Here is an 18,652-nt window from a genome sequence, read left to right as displayed (position 1 = left end):
TGAGAGATGCAAAATACTTTGAAAATTTTATAAAAAAAAACTAAAGTTGATTTTTTTATATTCGATTTTACAATTGTTGAAATGGAAATCCTCTACCTTTTTTTGCGCCCCTGCCGGTGCCCCATGTTTAGATTTATGCCACATCATCTCATTAGTTAATTGGAAACTAGAGTTCATTAAATATTTATAAAAATAAAATAATGTTATGAAATACAACTTCAAAAAATAACAATTAAAAAAAATATTTAGAGAGAGTAAGAAAATTTTATTTGAGTGTGTATTTATAAATAAAATAAAGATAATATTAAGAGATTAGATGCATGAATTAAATCATAATCTTAATTTAATCTAATCTGCATTCAAATCGAAATATACATAATAAAATGGATATCCACACTTATACACTCTCCATTGACTATTCATTCTGTTAAGAATATGTCTTGTTAAAATCTTATTAAGAAAAAACCTCATTAGAAAAAATCTGAATAAAGAAAAAATAGTATATAATTTTCTTTAAGAGTACGCTTTTAAAATACTGTCTCATCAAAAACCTTATCAAGAACAACCTAATGAAAAAAATCTTGATAAAGGAAAAGAGTAAAATGTGTATTTTACACTTCTTGATAATTACATTATTTAAAATTTTTAAAATTATATATTCTAATCTTTTATACCAACTTTTCAAATATTGTAGTAGGAAAGGCTTTGGTGAACACTAATTTCACCATTTTTTTGAGATCATGAGTGAAGAAGAATTTTAACGAAATATGTGTCATTCTATCACCTTTAATGTATCATTCCTCTAATTGTGCAATGTAAGCGGTATTATCCTCATATAACGTTGTTGAAATTTTTTTCTCGTTTGATAAGTCACACGTTTCTTAAATATGTTAAAAAATAAATATTAACCAGACACATTCATAATTTTCCTCATGAATTGCCAAAATTTCTACAAGGTTAGAAAAAATAGTAAATATAGTTTATTTTACAAAACACTATGAACTAGTCATACCTCCATATATGAATAAGTAACTAGTCTAGGAATAAGCCTTATGTGGATTAGATAAATATTCTACATTTATATAACCAATTAAATTTGATTTTGATGCATTTGAGTAATATAAACCGATGTGCATTATTCCTTAAAGATATCGAAGTATATGTTTAATTCTATTCCAATGTCTTTGAGTTGAAGAAAAACTATATTTTGTTACTAAATTTATAGCAAATGATATATCTAGTCGTGTATTGCTAGTAAGATACATTAATGTTTCGATTAGATTAAAATATAATATTTTGGGATGAAAAAGTTCTTCATCATTCTCACGAGGTCGAAAAGGGGTTTTTTTTTCCACATCTAATGACCTTACGACCATTGATGAACTCAATAGATGTGCTTTATCTATATAGAATTATTTTAACACTTTTTTTATATAATTTGATTTATGGACAAAAATTTCATTTGTCAAGTGCTCAATACTAACAAAACCAACAAAATATTAAGATATTTCATTATTTGATATTTCCATTACAAATCAAATAATCAATTTCTCATTCAGAATGGATAAGAAAATCTATAACATCCTAATATGTTATATCAACTTGGCCATAATTAAACTCATATTGAACAAAATTAAATTTACTTTGATTTTTTTCTTTTAGCATTCAATGATGCTTGATAAAGTTTAATATTTTTTTCCTTTTAGCATTTAATGATATTTGATAAAGTTCAATAAAATTTTTTGATATACATACAACAAATACGTGACCAATAACCTTTTATGCCACATTGATGACAAGATATTTTCTATATTCTTTTCATTTTATCCACTTTTGCCTTTATTATTATATCTCTTCACTATTTATCAACTTTTAAAAAGTTTTTGTCAACTTCCGGTGGTTAAAAAGTATTTTTCCATTTTTGATAGGTTAAAAGATATTCGTCCACTTCTGATGGGTCAAAAATTATCTATTCACTTCTGGTGAATTAAATTTATCCACTCACTCCTAGTGGATAAAATTATTTTTAGAATTAAAATAATTATTACTTAAATTATTATGGCGACTTTTTCCATATCCATAACCATAACCATAATTATTAATTGATATCATATTTGATTTGAGGAATGAATCAAGTTCATGATTTTTCATTATTAGCTATATAATAGCAAATTCACTTTTCAATAAATGGATAAAAAATAGTATATAATACATGATAGCAAATTCCCATTTAAGTTAATTTTTAAAGATGAAAGTGCCGAAAAGATATCAAGTCACTTACCTGATTCGGTAAAACCAAAAATTAAAAAACGATCATTGAAATCCTTTTGAAATGTGGAGATGCTGAAAACTAAATAACACCAAAACTTAAGAGATTAAAGAATTATGTTGATAACGTATTATGAAATATAACTTGAAAGAACAACTATAAGAAAAAGTATTTAGAAAGAATAAGTATTTAGAAAGAATAAGAAGATCTTATTTAAGTATGTATTTACAAATGAAGTGAAGGGTTATTTATAAACGAATAACCATTTATCTAGATAGAATTTATAAAACAAAGATAATACTAAGAGATTAGATGGATGGATTAAATTCTAATATTAATCCAATTTAATCTATATCCAAATCTAGGTATATGTAGCAGAATGGATATTCACATAAATATTCAAAACAAGTAAAAATATTTTGTTTGAGTACAAATTTTTTTAAATATGTTCAAATAAAATAATAAAAAAATTAATAAATTATCAAAATTATTTAAAGACTCCATTAACTAATTCATATCACTATAAACTGCTATGACTGCTTTAAACAGCTCATAAAAAGATTGCTTCTACACAATTTCAATCTAACATATATATTTTAAGAAACATCTCTAACAAAAAATTCATCAGACAATTTACTTGTATTTTTTCTTTTAAGGAGCTTTTACCAGATAGCCTGTAGACACCCATTTTCTTTCTTTTGAATATTTTTCCTTTTAATTCTATATTTTGTTTTTATTTTTATTTTATTTTGTTTAGTGGATTCATACTGGACCAAAATAGAAACTATCACGAGTCTTTGGACTTTGTAAACTGTCCAAGTTTCACTTGGGCCTTAAAATTTTAAGCTCACAACCTAAACTTCCTTAATGGTCCAAAAACGGATTTAACAAGGTAATTAAACTTAAAATAGATCAAAACATAACAAAATAAGATTAGGGTAAAAAATTAAAGAAAAAAAATAATATGGAAATATAGATAGAAAAAACAACAAAACAAAATAAAGAAAAAAAAAGAAACCAGTAAACAGTGGATAGTTGGGCATGGCAACAAAACCATGTCCATCATTACTAGATTCGCGCACACTGCCAAGCGCGATATTCTTGCACCTGGTTAGGACCTCACCAAGGTAAGGTGGTGGCTGCAAAGCCACCCCACCCCCATCTAGGGTTTGTGGGTATAAAACCAACGGAGCCATTTGAAAAAGCAAAAACCTTAGGAATTTTTTTTCTTTTTTTCTTTTTTCCCTGAAGAAACCTTAGATTTTTAGAAATGCCTCAAAAATAAAACATAGCAACCCTAGTATTTTATCTACCAATCACATTATACCACAAAAAAAAAGTAAAAAAATAGAAAATCATCCAATAAAAAAAACAACAAAAAAAAGAAAAAAGAAAAAATGCAACAAAAAATATTCAAGGGAGAGGAATGGTTTTTTTTACAGCTTCTGAGATTTAGTAAGTACAAAGAGGATAGAGGTTAAGAAACAGAGAAAGAAGCAGAAGATCGACGGTTTGAATGGTGGTAGCAGTGGCGGTTCAACGAAGTTTAGGCTTATTCAAGTCTTTTGGTGTGCATTTTCATTTGGACCATTTATTTTCTTGATGCTATTAGGCTTGAGTTTTATTATTTGTATGTTTTTTTTTTATTTTGTTTGTTTTCTTTTTTTTTTTGTATTTTTTTAGATTCGTATTGAGTGTGGTAATAATAAGTTTATTTAAAAAATATTAATAATAAATAATAAAATAGTTTATTATGTGGATCACTTACAAGTAAAAAAAATATATTTATATGTATATGAAAAAATAAACATAAATATATAGCTTAGTAACGAAAATAAATAATATTTAGAATTAGTTAAGAAAGATGTAATGTTGATGCCCAGGGAAGTAGAATATTTATGTTTTTAAAAAATAGTAACAATAATAAGAATGATAACATATTATTTGGATAGAGACAAATGATGGAACATTTACTAGAATTCGAGAAGTCACAATTTCAGATTAATTTTCTTAAATGAGGGATATAATTAAAACTCTATCAATATTATGAGAGGGTTTTAACCTTAAATCTCAATATTTCTTAATTCAAATAATACTTTAAATTAATTAATAATAATAAAGAATGTAGTTCAGTAGAAATAAAAGAAATAATAATAAATATATATATTCAAGTTTTTAAAATATATATGCATAGAATATTCATGCTTTTAAAAATAAAACATATAATGGTATGAAATATATTATTTAGACTAATACCAATGATGGAGTATTTCCCTTAGATGCTAGAAATTGTAATCTCAAGTTGATTTTCTTAGGTGAGAGATTTGATTTAAATCTCACTAGTATGATGAGAGGATTTTAATCTTAAGTCTAAATAATTGATACAAATAAATGTTCTTTTAAAATAACAAAAAATAATATTAACAAAGAATTTAATAAGAAAATTAAATTAAATAAAAAGGAAATAAAATTGAAATAATAATAATAAATATATGCCATAGATAATGGTTAATGTTGAAATTTATAACACGTCACACACCATTATTGCATTACATTATTTGTCATTGCATTCATCTCGATATATTTTGTATGCGAGTTAAGGCTCTAATGATGAGACTTTTCAAGAAAGCTTGCGAATGCAAGCTTACTTAGAAAATTCTCTCAGTAAAAGAATATCTTTAAGTCCCACCAGTATGATTCAAGAGCTCGACAAATGTTTTTAATAAAAAGCCTTTACTCTTACTAAGGTTTGCATTTATTAAAATATTATTTATACTCACAAATGATTACTCTGATGATAAGATTTGCTTAATAAGCTTACGAAAACGGGTTTTTTTGAGTAATATAAATGTGAGAGAGTATTCCAAGATTCCACCAATATGATTGGCGGATTCAAAAAATATTCTCAATATAAGGTTTTTATCTAACATTATCGAAATTTATGCCATGCATCATGTGCACGACACACCCATAACATAGAATAATGGACTTTAGGTTGTGAATAAAATTAAAAATAAATAATGATTAAAGAAACACAAGCATAAAGTTAAAAATTAAAGTTTAAATAGGATAACATATGATTAAATGATACCGTTCGTATAACGGGCATCACAGAAGTGCTAATCTTTCCTTGTGTGTAACCATATTCCTAAATCCAATTTAAAACTCATAGACCAAATTATTATTTTTAGACAAACCTAAAATCAATTTAGGATCTCATTGAGTAGAACGAATTTAATAGATCGCCAATCACACCTTAAGAAAAAGATTGGTGACAACTCTAAAAAATTTTCACGTCGAGACGGATGGGTTCTTGGACTCGCACGTAGTGGCATAGCAAAAAACATACAAATATAGCAAAAATAAAGTAACCACATTTAGTATCACAGATTACACTTCTTCGCTCGAATACGTAATAGCTCATGCAACGCTTGGGTGGATGTTTCCACACAAGCTAGCTAAGAATTCAATTATATCTAAATAAACACAAATTATAAGCACTGGTTAGCTTGCAAAATGCAATAGTAGAATCATATAAGGTATAACGAATTTCATATATGCAACCGTTAGTTCCTAGTAAAGGAAAAATATTTTATTAATATTCAAAAAGGAGTACAAAAGATCGAGAGTATAAATGTGCAATTGTCGGGCCATGGGGGTAGTCCTAGATGGTTAACCACAAACATACTTTTACTAGTGAAGTAGTCCAGCAATCTGCTGACTACTTACCCTGTATAACAAGCTAATGAGTTTTTACACTTATGCCATCAAAAACTGTTACAATGAGTGAAAATAAGGACATTCCTTCCCTCAAGGGCTTTCCCCTTAAATACTTAATAAACTTTTATAAGTATGCTACCAAGTGACATTACATTGTTTGAAATAAGGACATTTTTCCTTTAAGCAAATTAGTCTCCTAGACAGTTTTACCTTGTCATGGCCTTATACAAAGGTTGGCTCATGACATCTTTTCCAACTCAATCTATTGATGTCCTCGTTGATTAGTTGACTTGAAATTTTTCGATCTTCTGCTTGAAGACGCGGAGGTCAGTTTCTTTTTCCTAGGTGATTTCATCTGCTCTAAGACTTTCTCATTTAACTAAGAACTCCTGCATTGGTTGTCGAGAAACTAGAGTGGTCTTTTTTGCAGGAATCTCTTCTACTTAGCACTGTGATAGTGACTTGGTGCTGATGATGGCTTTCGTGGCTTGACTTTCGACTTGAATATGCTAGATTTGCATGAAACAGCTTTAAGTTACTGATATGAAACATTAGATGTACCTTCATCCACTTGACGATCATTGAAATATTTCTTATTATAATTATTAGTAAGATTTAAATCTATTATAAATATGTATTCATCAAATAATAATTATTGAAATATTTTTTTATTATGATTATTAGTAAGATTTATTTCATTTATAAATAAAAAATTTAATTGTATTGAATAGTTTCATTAAAAAATATTTTTTTAATTTTAATAGTGTTATATAATTTAAATATTAATATTTTAAATTATTTTTTAAATTAAATATTAATTTTTTAATATATTAAGTTAAATATTATTCATCAAACTTATATTTATAAACTTACTATAAAAGTTTTTTTTTTATTTCTTAAAAAATACTTTATTGACTAGTAAAATATTTTATATTTAAAATTAATTTTTTATTTATCAAAAAAATATAAATCTTAAAAATATTTTACTACAAAACAAATCGATATAAATCTTAAAAATAAAAACAAAAAATATTTTATTTCAAAACCAGCGATCCTAAAGTAGCATAAGATTTCCATCAACTTATTCAGGCCAGGTGTGATGAACAACTTTTTGTTTTCTTATTTTAAGGCACAAAGTTGTCGGCATAGTTATTAACACGTGTCAGTACATAATAAAAGCAGAAATCAATCAAAGCCAACGGCCCACATTGCAACAAAATCCGGATCTAATCAATGACAGTAACACCCACATCATATATCGATTCCCTGTTCATCTCCTCAAACTGAAAACGTCACCGTTTAAGCTTCTAAACCAAAACTCACCTGTCCTGTTAAATCACCCCTCGCGGCTGCGATTCGCTTTCTCCATTTCCACCGGGATACTTTTCTTTTCGAAACGCGAGTGAAACAATGCCGTACTACTCAAGGCAAGGCGAAGATGACGTCCACGACTTCGACGAGTACGATCCGACGCCATACGGTGGCGGATACGACCTCGCCTTAACCTACGGACGTCCGTTGGAACCGTCCGATGAGACTTGCTACCCTTCATCGACACCGTCTGATGGAGACTTTGATTACGCTTGTCCCCATTTCTCTTCCAGCTGCGAGCCCTGTGCTTACGCCGACGAAGCTCTCCAAATTGAGTACAGCAGCTATGCCCGAGCCAAGCCCCGACCAGGACCTGGACCCGCTTATGGTGGTGGCCCTGGTGGCTATGGGGCTCAACATGAGCCTGATTATGGATCTGGGTACGGAAGGAAGCCTGACTATCAGCAATCCGAATCGGGTTATGGACGGAGGCCGGATTTTGAACGACCCGGATCCGAATTTGAATCTGGATATGGGCGAAGACCAGAGTTCAAGCAGCCTCCGCCGGAGTTTGGATCTGGGTATGGCCAGAGGCCCGAATACGAGCAGCCACCTCCGCCGGAATTTGGATCCGGGTATGGACGAAGGCCCGAATTTGAGCAACCTCCACCGCCTGAATTTGAATCTGGGTATGGCCGGAGACCCGAGTATGGGGAACATGGATCCGAGTACGGAACTGGGCATGGCAGGAAACCCGAGTATGGAGAATACGGATCCGAATATGGGAGGAAACCCGGGTACGGTGAGTCTGAATCTGAATACGGGTCCGGGTATGGCCGGAAGGCAGAGTATGAGGGAGGTGGATCCGAATATGAGACTGGATATGGACGGAGGCATGAGGGCGAGCAAGGATCGCGTTATGGAGAGAGGACGGAGACAGGATATGGGTCCGGCTATGGGAGGAAGGAGAGCTATGGTGGGGAGGAGTATGGAGGAGAGAGGAGCGAGTATGAGAGGAAACCAAGTTATGGGAGATCGGAGGAAGAGGAAGGGGAGTATAGGAAGCCGAGTTATGGTTATGGTGGTGAAGAAGGTTATGGCCGCAAGAAACATGTAAGTAGTTTTACTTGTTTTGATTGAATTTTACCGAAAAAGGTTGATAGCTTAATTTGATGTGTAGTTTGAGTTTTGTGTATGATGAAAGTTTTTAGCTTTGTCGTTGAGGACTTCAGAACTTTTATCTTCTATTGTTTAGATTTATACCTGTAAACTGCAAAGCTGGAATACATGATATTGATCCTGTCATGCTTTAGTATTTAGATAGGATGTGCTTGAAGATGTGGAATTTGCAGACTTATTAGCTGTTATTAGGTTAGAGTGGGAATGAGTAAAAATTGTTTTGATATGTGTGTTGAGGGTGGCAAGCAGGGAGTGAATATTAGCATCTGCATGGATTTTATGACACTGCATTTCCGGAAGTAATTGTTTGTCATATAGGTGTCCATTCTTAGTAGTTAGTACTAAAACTTGATCATTTCTAACTTGTTTTTTCTATTTATTTGATTTACTAATTAGCTTTATAGATCATTAGAAGCATTCTGTTCTTTTGATTTTTTGTCCCAGGTCAACATTTTCTAGCAAGTTCTTTATTGAAGAAAAAAATTTATGAATAAGCTTGATTTTAGATCTTGCTTCTTGTTTAGAAGAATGTTTGGTGTTCTGAACTCACTTACTTTAATGACATATAGGAAATATTGCCTCTAGAACACATTGCTATGGCTGCTTTTGTTATTTTGATTTGTGATTTATCATCTCCATTGGAAATTGAAGGATAAGCTTGGGCCTTTTCATTCATCAAGGCATTTCCATTTAGTAAAGTTAGATTTTTTTGTATACTTGTACTTTGAAGTTCTGAATAATAATATCCTTCTTTTTCTGCTACAGCTATATGTTGAAACTAGGGACTTGCAAATTATTCATGTTTAGTTATGCTTAGCATTATGTTATAGAGGTGTCAAGAAATATGAAACGAGTGATTGAGTGAATATGGTAGATTATCTGGAATTGATTTGGGTTTCAGTAAGTTTATACTATCATATATGTTGGACTGTTTTTTTTGGTTGTGGGAAAAAGGTGAACTATGTTGTTATATCTGTACTTGTTTATGTTTGATTGTTTGTGTCAAAACTAATATGATTGAATGAAATTAAACATTGCAGGGGGATGACAACTCTGATGATGATGAGGAGAAGAAGCATCACCGCTATAAGCACCACCACCACAGGCACCATGATGATGATGAGTAATCAGACTGGTGGTAAATCACTGAATGGAGTTCGTGCCATAGTAGCTACTACTAAATAAAGGTTGAGGCATGCCTCCTTTGATGGTATCTACTACTGTTGCCGAGTGGTTCATGTGTGTCAGTGACTGTGATTGTCAATAAAATCCCCAAACATTTGGGTTACTGTGTTGTGCTTGCATAATATCAACTTGGTGATGATAATGTGATGATGCCGTATGATGCTTATGTGTGCGTCTGAAATTTCTTTCTTTTTCAAGTTCTCCGGGCATTATCTTGAACCAAAACCTTTCCACTGCACCTTGGGTGTTGAGTTCACTTAATCAGGATTCTTAAAATGAGAAGTGATTTATGGTTACGGGTTGGATGTTTCTGATAATTAAGACAGCAATCTATTATCCATCGGGCTGTGTAAAAACCGGGGAGGCTCTGTTTTAGAATCCTAATATCCTGCTAATTATGAAATGGTAATAGTTTTTGAAAATGAAAAAGTTCCGAACTTCCGACCGGCACCCACTTTGGATTTATCTGTTGTCTTTGTGTTTATTGGCCGGAATGACCGTAATGTGGGTCAGGCTCAACATTTCTTGTATTTCTTTAGTTGATTTTTTTGTTATTGTTTACAAAATAAACAGTAATCTAAACATGTATGTCTGAAAACGATTACACCGTTTCCCAACAGTGCTCTAAACATCTTGCTTGCTTTAAAGAATGCTTCGAACGTTTAATATGCTAATAAAGCAATGTGCCATAGATTTTAATGAATGAATTTGCCTATTCGACTGCATAATGCATCAGCTGTTACAGCTTTGAGTCACAACTTCTGGGTGGCAATCAACTGCATACGGAATCAATCATGTAGTTAATACTACTCGTAACTAGTAAGCACCATAATCAGACACTTCTTTCATATAATCCTTGTGCTTTTCCATACAAATTTCCTCCAACTTAGAAACTAGTCAGAAAGTATAACTTGATTCAACAAATTAATCAATAAAAAATAAAGTTCAAGCTAGAGCGTATAGGACGATGTTCTAGGGTTAACTTGTGCAAACTACAATTCCAGCTTAACTGATAAATTAGTCTATTACATTTAGCCTCTGAAATAACAATGAAGGTACAGATGAGATGCCTATGACTTCCAAACAGAGTGACAAGGAGAACAGAGCAAAACTACAGGAGCTTCTTCCTCTCAAAAAATGCCTTTAGATGCCATATCTGCAACCCAGCCACAGACAAGCAAACAACAAGCGAAAAGAAACTAAGAGTAGCCATTTTGGAATTTGTTTCTCTATTAAGCTGTTGCATTTCTTCCTCCCTGAACAAAACAGATAGAGAAGGAAAGATCAAAGCACGTAAAGACCTACTGCTGCTTTACATTAGCTATAACCTGAGAAAATTGCTTTTCCAATGCCAATTTGACAATTTATCTTCCTTAGAAGAATGAATGTAATCTGACTCGGTTACATCCAAATTTAGCATCAGAAGCAGAAGTTATCATAGAAACAAAGCCCTGAACCCAAATTCATTTTAAGAGAAACAGCATACAAATGGAGGGTCGGAATGGGGAAGACAGACAAAGTATTATCCTTGATGAGAAGCCCTAAAATCTGTTAATATGGACAAATCTATCAAAAGTCGCAATGTATGGAAATTCAAATCCTTGGAAAGTGAGGAAAGTTAAGTGTCTTTCTTTCTTAAAGAAGAATAATATGCCAACAGAAGAAGTTAGATAAGAAAGGATGGATTCCAAGCCAACAGAATGATTAAAATAACAACACTAGTTATTTCATACCTCTCACGAAGATAAAACATCTCTTCATGAATAGACGTGACAGTGTCGTACAATTTCTTCAACTCAAGTTTCATTGTCTATCACAAGGAAAGAAATGTTAACTCAATAAACATGATACAATCCAAAACTCTCACTAAAGTTGTCATGTGGCATCTGTTCATTTAATTATTTCTTTTTTCCATGCTAACAGGAACCCAATGCTATGACCAAGAACTATAAAATAGCATATGTCAACTTCTTAGAGGCCTCCAGAAATCCACATCATATCATAACTCACACAGAATGGTGTACAGCCACAGATTTGTCCTTTCCTCCCCCTCCCATGTTCTCAAAGCAGCTTCATGCTAAGATTGATTATACTTATAATTCATACATAGGCAGAAAACGAAACCATCCAGACCTACCAAAGAACAACAACTTTCCACCACAAAGAGTGAAATTACCATCAAAACTAATCCTTTAACTCACTTTTTGATGCAACTTCTTTAAGCAGGTTAAAACATATCATTGCACATATATAATAATAACATTCAGAACACCAAAAATGTAGTTCATTCCAAGTCTTATTGATAGTTATACAATCATGTTAAACTAAATGCTTTCTACGGACATAGTTCAAGTACAAAACATAAAAGGAAACACAAAACAAATGATAGCTTAATGTTAATTGTTGTGAAGAAAATTTGCCAACGTATAAGAATGTTTGTCTAACTTCAACTACTGGCATGTTGTCAGCCCTTTTAAATGACAGCTTTGCATAAATCAAGAGGAGCAGTCATTATGTAAACTAAGAAAGTACTACCATTAACAGGCCTATAAATCTACTTTTGTTTCCAAAAGTTGCAAAATCTAGTTTAAACATTAATAAAATATCCAACCACCAACAAAATGAAAAGGATATTGGTAAATACACTTACTTCAACCTGCCCTTTCTTGGCAACCTTGGACCAATCCTTAGCAGCAACACCAGTTTTCCAATCAAAATCAATTGTAATCGTTACAGGAGGCTTGTGGTCAGTAGCCCAAAAACAAGCAGTGTAATCACCACCCTCAACTGCAGTAAACGCAAAAGTCCCTGAATCCACACGATCTCCATAGTGATTATTGTTCCCATAAGGTGAAGTCACCTATAAAAGTAAACACCTTGTTATCACCGAAATCCATCCCCTAAATTTCAAAAGCAAGGATCTAACCAAAAGCATGATCCGTCTTGCATAATTTTATGTTATACCCACTAATCTTTTTTTTTTTGGGAATTAAAAATGAAGCTATAAGAAATGGGAAAAATAGAAACAAATCAACAACACGAAAATTATCCCAACAACAGAAATGCATCTAACCCAAAAGAGAAGGAATTAAAATACCCATTTTCAACAATTCAAATCCACCATACATTCACTTAGCAAAAGAGAAAACATATTCTTTTTGACAAAATGAGAAACTTTAACTCCTAATTATATCATAAACTTTCCAAACTAAATTCAGCTTCCCACAGAAATAAAAATCAACAAACCAAAGAAAAAAAAAAAAGACAGAATTGCATGGGGCGTACCCTGAGAGTGAGTCGGTGGGAATCAGGCAAAGGGTAACCTTCGTTTGGATTGACAATGCTGTATTTACCAACACTCATTGCATTCGGCTTGATGTCTTCTGAAATGCACTTTGTGTTCCCTGATTCCAACTCAAATCTCATTGATTCCCCAATGTCTGTTTCCAACATTAATCCTAGGATTATGAGAACTATACCCTGAGTTAATCTAGACATTCTTGTCTTAGACACAGAATAAAAATCACAGGTTTTTGAGTTGTGAACTTCTTAAAAGTTTGGAAGAGATCTGTTTGTGTTGTGTTGGCTTGGTGTACGTTAAGAGAAGCTTAATTTATGACGGCCTATTAGATTCTGCCGTGTAATTAAACTAAGTTTATAATAGTAATAAATAATAATAATAATTTATTCTTATTTGAATCTCCATTGTTTCATTTCAAGTAAAGTAGCATTGTTTTTATCGAACTTAATTTAATTTAGAGTCATGAGATGATCATGAAGCAAATAAGCTTATTAACATGATACACAAACTTACATCTAAATTAAAGTCACTAATTCGTGTTAACCAATGATAATCGTCTTATATAAAATTGAAGATATTATAAATAAATGAGTCGATATAAGTACAATGAAATTACTTTATCGTATTAAAATTTGTCACAAGTATGATATGTTTATTATATAAATTTTATGTGTATGACATGATACTATTAATATATTTAAATACAACTAATTTATTTAAATATAACTCAATTAATCCATTATGATACAATTATTCGATTTGAATTGAATAATAAGTTGTTTATATATTTTAAATATTGTCTTATTTAACTAATGGGCTACTTTCATAGCCCGAATCTAGCTTAAAAGGCCATCAATAGTTGGGTTGTGTTATCAATATTGTATGATACATAATACATATAGTACAATATAATATAATATTAGTAAAAAATGATACGTATCGATAATTGTATCGTATTTGATCAAGTATCGAATTGCATCGTAAGATACAGTTAATATAATTTTTATAAACTTAATTCTAATTAATTATAAAAATTTATTTATTTATTTATTTATTTTGAATTGAAATATGAAAAACTATTTTTTATGAGATTCAATGATTTAGATTTTAAATAAAAATACTAAAAAATTGAAATTCCATTTGAATTTTAACATGATAAGTGTTTGTTTAATTTTTAATTCATAAATTAATATAAAAATATATACTATTAAGGAATATATTGAGAATTTCAATAAAAAATAATCATATTTTCAGTTTATGTTCTATAATTTCCAATTTCATTAAAAAGTATAATATTTTTATTTTTTAAAATTTTACATGTATAAATATTATTTATAATTAATTTTAATTTTTTTTACTGTGTCTTATGATACTAAAAAATAAAATATCGATACACAATACGTGCATCGATTTAACAATTATACTATATAATCCATTTTTGATATATAATATAATATATAATAAATGTGCATGGTCCGATACTTTGCACTTGTACTATATTGCGAAATTCATTCTATTCAATGAAATGGTAAATTTGAATCGGATTGAATTCATATGATTGAGGAAAAATACATTATTGATAGGAGAGTACATAATAAACATAATATAAAAACAAATTAATTTTAAATTACTTGTGAGGCAGCAATGAAGCTGTAGATGAAGATGGGAAAGACTCCAGCTCCAAAACAACAGCAGCAACAAAACCAAGGCTTTGAAATACAAACTCAGCCTTGATATTTCATCAGAATGCTTGTATTTCAAAGCCTTGTTTCTTGCTGTTGTTATATCTCCATCCTGCCTGCCGCTTATTTTTCACTGGTAAACGACAGAAAGCAAGGTTGATTTTAGGGTTCATGTTGAGAAATTTAGGGCAACATTTATAGAGCTGGAGATCAAGTGGCGATTTGCAGCTACATGAGTAAGTGGACCATATTACAACATCATGAGTAATTGTACTATGTTATGACGACATTGTTTCCAGAAGTTGTAGCGACTTTATTCCAATCCATATCACTATCACAATTCTTGCTCAAGTCTTTAGGAAGCAGTGCCCCCCCTTTTTTTTTTTTTCCTATCCATGATCTAGAGTGCATTGACAGATACACTTGGCTACAATCATGTTCTAACTCTACTTTACTTTTCGGAATTTCTAATTAATATTTGAATTAATTACCTAATGATAGTAATGAGTTTGAAAGTGTAATAACATCAATATTGCATGAAAAAGTAGAAGCTAGAAGAGCAAAGATATTCGAGTATTTAAACCATGAAAAGGACACTCACAAATCTACTTAGGATTAGAAACAGTAATATTGTGGTTGTACCAACAATTAATCATTCACAATACAGGCTTTAGAAATTGACAGGATTACTTTGTATTAATGTATTGATGAAAATTCCAGGCAAAACCATGAACATTGCTTAATCCTTCAGAAACCTCAAAGTTTGCTTATACAAACACAAATATGTGGATTTCTCTTCAAAAATCAGCTCCCAAAATGTATACTTCGGCCCTTTTTCGAATAGGAAGAAACGTTTAGTGCATGAGAATAACTCACGATACTAAAAACCTTGTTCTGATGAGTTTTGGGATCATATCCAAGTCCCATGGCTGATGAATAAGTAATGTGGGAAGTCTGTTAATCAGATAGACTAATGCCTGAAATACATTACACCAGAATATTATATGGCATTGAGGCATAATAAAGCAAAGGGACGACTTTTTTTAATTTTTAAAGATAAAATGTTTTCGAAAATAAATTTTTTTAATCTTATTTGTTTTTAATCAAGAGCAAAGATTTTTGGAGATAATTGTTTTCAATGAAACCTCTTCATATTCAAGTACACGTGTTAAAAAAAATATTATTACATGCCATGTTAAAAAAAAAAACTGTTACACACCATTTTTTTTTATAATTACAGAAAATATTCACAACAAAAAAGAAAGTATTCACAACAAAAATTGTTACACAGCATTTTTTTTTATAATTACAGAAAATATTCACAACAAAAAAGAAAATATTCGCAACAAAAATTGTTATAGACCATTAATGGTTAAGAAAGTATATAAGTCTGGTCTAAAAGTACTTCAATATTAATAATTACGGGAATAGTACATTATTGCACCGATGATGAAATGTTCATTAGGAACGTGAAAAATCACAATTCCGAATGACCTTTTCTAGGCTAGAGATTTCGATTAAAATCTTACCAGTATGATGAGAGGGTTTTAATTTTGAATCCTGATGTTTGCAATTTTAAGTAAATAAAAAACCTATTAACCAAATTACTAATCAAACAAAATGTAAAAAAAAAAAATAATAATGGCAAGAAGAATAATAATAATAATAATAATAATAAATGTGAGAGGGAATAGGTAGAAAATATATATAGTTTAAAAATATAAGATTATATAAAATAATAATATTCATGATGATAAACAAATAGTAAAAAATAAAATTTTCATAGATAGTAAATTCATAATAATAATGAATATAACTAAAATATGAAAGGCAAATATATATAATCATAAAACATAGATTTATGTGAGAAGATGGCAAAATAGTAAGTAAAAAAAAAATAGGTTAGGTTAATAAAAAATTTAGGAAAGAAGTTGAGAAATGTATGCATAAATAATAATAATTCTAAAATAAATTTTTTGATTAAAGAAATAACATTCAAGTAAAAGGAAAATATACTTAGCCAAATAGATAAATACTTAAAATATAAAAATATATAATAAAAATAAAAGATTTATTCATGATATACATATTTTTTAAGATAGATAATTTTTAAAGAAATTACAAAAGAAGTTATGGGATAGTTAAGAACGAATATTGAAATTATTTAGGTCCATTACACATTATCACTGCATCGTTAAATGTCAAACATATTGTGCGCACGAGTTAAAGCCCCGATAATGGGACTTTTCGATGGAGCTTGCGAAGAAGAGTTTCTTTCGAAAATTTTCTAGGTGAAAGAATAACTTCGAGTCCTACTAGTATGATGGGAGGGTTGGGAGAATGTCCTTAATAAAAAGCTTTTGCTTGTGTTAGGGAGTGCATTCACGAAAATATTATTTTTACTTGCAAACGACTACCCCGATGATGGGATTTATTCATTAAACTTGCGAAAACTAGTTTCTTGGGTAATTCCCTAAGTGAGAGAATATACTCGGATCCCACCAATATGATGGGTGGATTTGAAAAATATCATCAATAAAAAGTTTTCATTTGGCATTATCTGGATTTTGTGCTATGCAATTCATAATTGCATCATGTGCACATAGCACTCGTAACACCGAATAAATGTTTTAATTTGCTAATAAAATAAAAAATAAAGTAAATAAACAATTATTAGGGGAACATAAGAATAAAACTAATGGTTTAGGCTATAGTAGGATAATATATGATTAAATGGTACTGTTCGTGGAACGGACGTTACGGGGTGCTAATCTTTTTCCGTGCGTAACCGTACTCCCTAACCAAACTCTAAAAATTCACAGACCAATTTATTGTTCTTTAGATAGACCTAAAATCAATTTAAGACCCTATCAAAGAGAACAAATTTCACCGGTATCCAATCGCACCTAGATAAAAAAAGATTGGTGGCGACTCTTAGTTTTTTCTATGTCTAGCGGTCAGGTTCCCGAACTTACATGTTACGACTAAAAGGAATGTAATTATTTTCCATATTAATCTGCATATCAATCCTTATCCAAGGCATACTATTCAAATTACAATTTTCTACTAATCAAATAATTTTTGGTACCCTCCACCATTATCTCAATATGTATATATGGTCCAGGTTGTGCATGCACTTTGGGTAGTAGATATCGATAGTGTTGTCAAACAAATACAATTGGAGACCCAGTCCCATATCTATAAGGTATAATTTTAGTTGAGTTTTTATTTATAAGCAATAAATGCTTTATATTAGTAAAATAATGATAAGTATATTTTACTAGTAGATGCAATAAGGTTTTGAGCTTAGATATTTGGATTGTAATGTAATTTTACATTTAAATTTAGTCCTTGAGAGTTGGGAAGAGTGTTAGAAAATTAGTAGAAAAAGAAAAGAGAAGAAAGTAAGGCTTGAGGTGTGCTGTAACACACTTTCGTTAAAGAGTGGTTGCCTACTATGGGGATTTGCTGACAAGGACTTTGCAGGATACAACAAGCCTTTTTTGCAGAATGCTTTCAATGAATTTTGGCTTGAAAGTACGTTCTTTTTATAGATAGTGAGAAGTTGTGTCTGTTGTCTTTCAACGATACATCTTTTTCACTTTCAACAGATGCATCTTTTTCACTTTCAACAGATGCATCTTTTTTACTTTCAACAGATGTGTCTGTACTATTTTTATAGATGTGTCTGTTGTATTTCAACAGACGTATCTATAACTTTCAATAGTTGTGTTTGTTGTAAATACTTATTTTTTATTTAAAAGTTATATTTATTCTTAAACAGTCACACCTGAATAATTATCTTTCAATAAATATTACAAACTATTCAACAATCCCCCACAATTTGTAATATTAATAATACTATGCATAATATAAAGTATCTTGAAGATTTCAACTTTCTATTAGTGTAGAAATTTTAAAGTTAAGACGAAGTTATTGGTATCACAAGGATTGAACCTCAACTCTTTATGTCATAATCGAAAATATCACACACATAGTATTATT

General features: G+C 30.5%; 2 protein-coding genes across 2 annotated transcripts; one reads left to right on the top strand and one right to left on the bottom strand.

Annotated features, from left to right (window-relative positions):
• Nucleotides 1-7,262: 7,262 nt before the first annotated feature.
• On the top strand, nt 7,263-9,830 carry LOC18601566 (glycine-rich protein). Its single transcript, XM_018120109.2, has 2 exons — nt 7,263-8,413; nt 9,520-9,830. The coding sequence occupies exons 1-2, from the start codon at nt 7,400-7,402 to the stop codon at nt 9,604-9,606; spliced, it is 1,101 nt and encodes a 366-aa protein (XP_017975598.1). The 5' UTR covers nt 7,263-7,399; the 3' UTR covers nt 9,607-9,830.
• Nucleotides 9,831-10,550: 720 nt separating this feature from the next.
• On the bottom strand, nt 10,551-13,267 carry LOC18601565 (emp24/gp25L/p24 family/GOLD family protein). Its single transcript, XM_007032547.3, has 4 exons — nt 12,950-13,267; nt 12,315-12,524; nt 11,398-11,474; nt 10,551-10,920 (listed from the first exon to the last, which is right to left on the bottom strand). Exons 1-4 carry the CDS (start codon nt 13,160-13,162, stop codon nt 10,776-10,778), a joined length of 645 nt encoding a protein of 214 aa, XP_007032609.1. The 5' UTR covers nt 13,163-13,267; the 3' UTR covers nt 10,551-10,775.
• Between the last annotated feature and the right edge of the window lie 5,385 nt (nt 13,268-18,652).

The sequence above is a fragment of the Theobroma cacao genome, chromosome 4 (genome assembly GCF_053813885.1).
Source record: "Theobroma cacao isolate CCN51 chromosome 4, ASM5381388v1, whole genome shotgun sequence".
Classification (NCBI taxonomy): Eukaryota; Viridiplantae; Streptophyta; class Magnoliopsida; order Malvales; family Malvaceae; genus Theobroma; species Theobroma cacao.
The sequence above is the reverse complement of the archived record's forward strand: the minus strand, read 5'-3'. Positions and strand labels throughout refer to the sequence as shown.

Coding starts and splice junctions, on each gene's coding strand:
- LOC18601566 (XM_018120109.2), top strand. CDS start 7,400: ATGCCGTACTACTCAAGGCAAGGCGAAGATGACGTCCACGACTTCGAC. Junction 8,414..9,519: donor GTTATGGCCGCAAGAAACAT/GTAAGTAGTTTT, acceptor TAAACATTGCAG/GGGGATGACAACTCTGATGA.
- LOC18601565 (XM_007032547.3), bottom strand. CDS start 13,162: ATGTCTAGATTAACTCAGGGTATAGTTCTCATAATCCTAGGATTAATG. Junction 12,525..12,949: donor CCCACCGACTCACTCTCAGG/GTACGCCCCATG, acceptor TTACTTTTATAG/GTGACTTCACCTTATGGGAA. Junction 10,921..11,397: donor ATGTTTTATCTTCGTGAGAG/GTATGAAATAAC, acceptor TGTTTTGTTCAG/GGAGGAAGAAATGCAACAGC.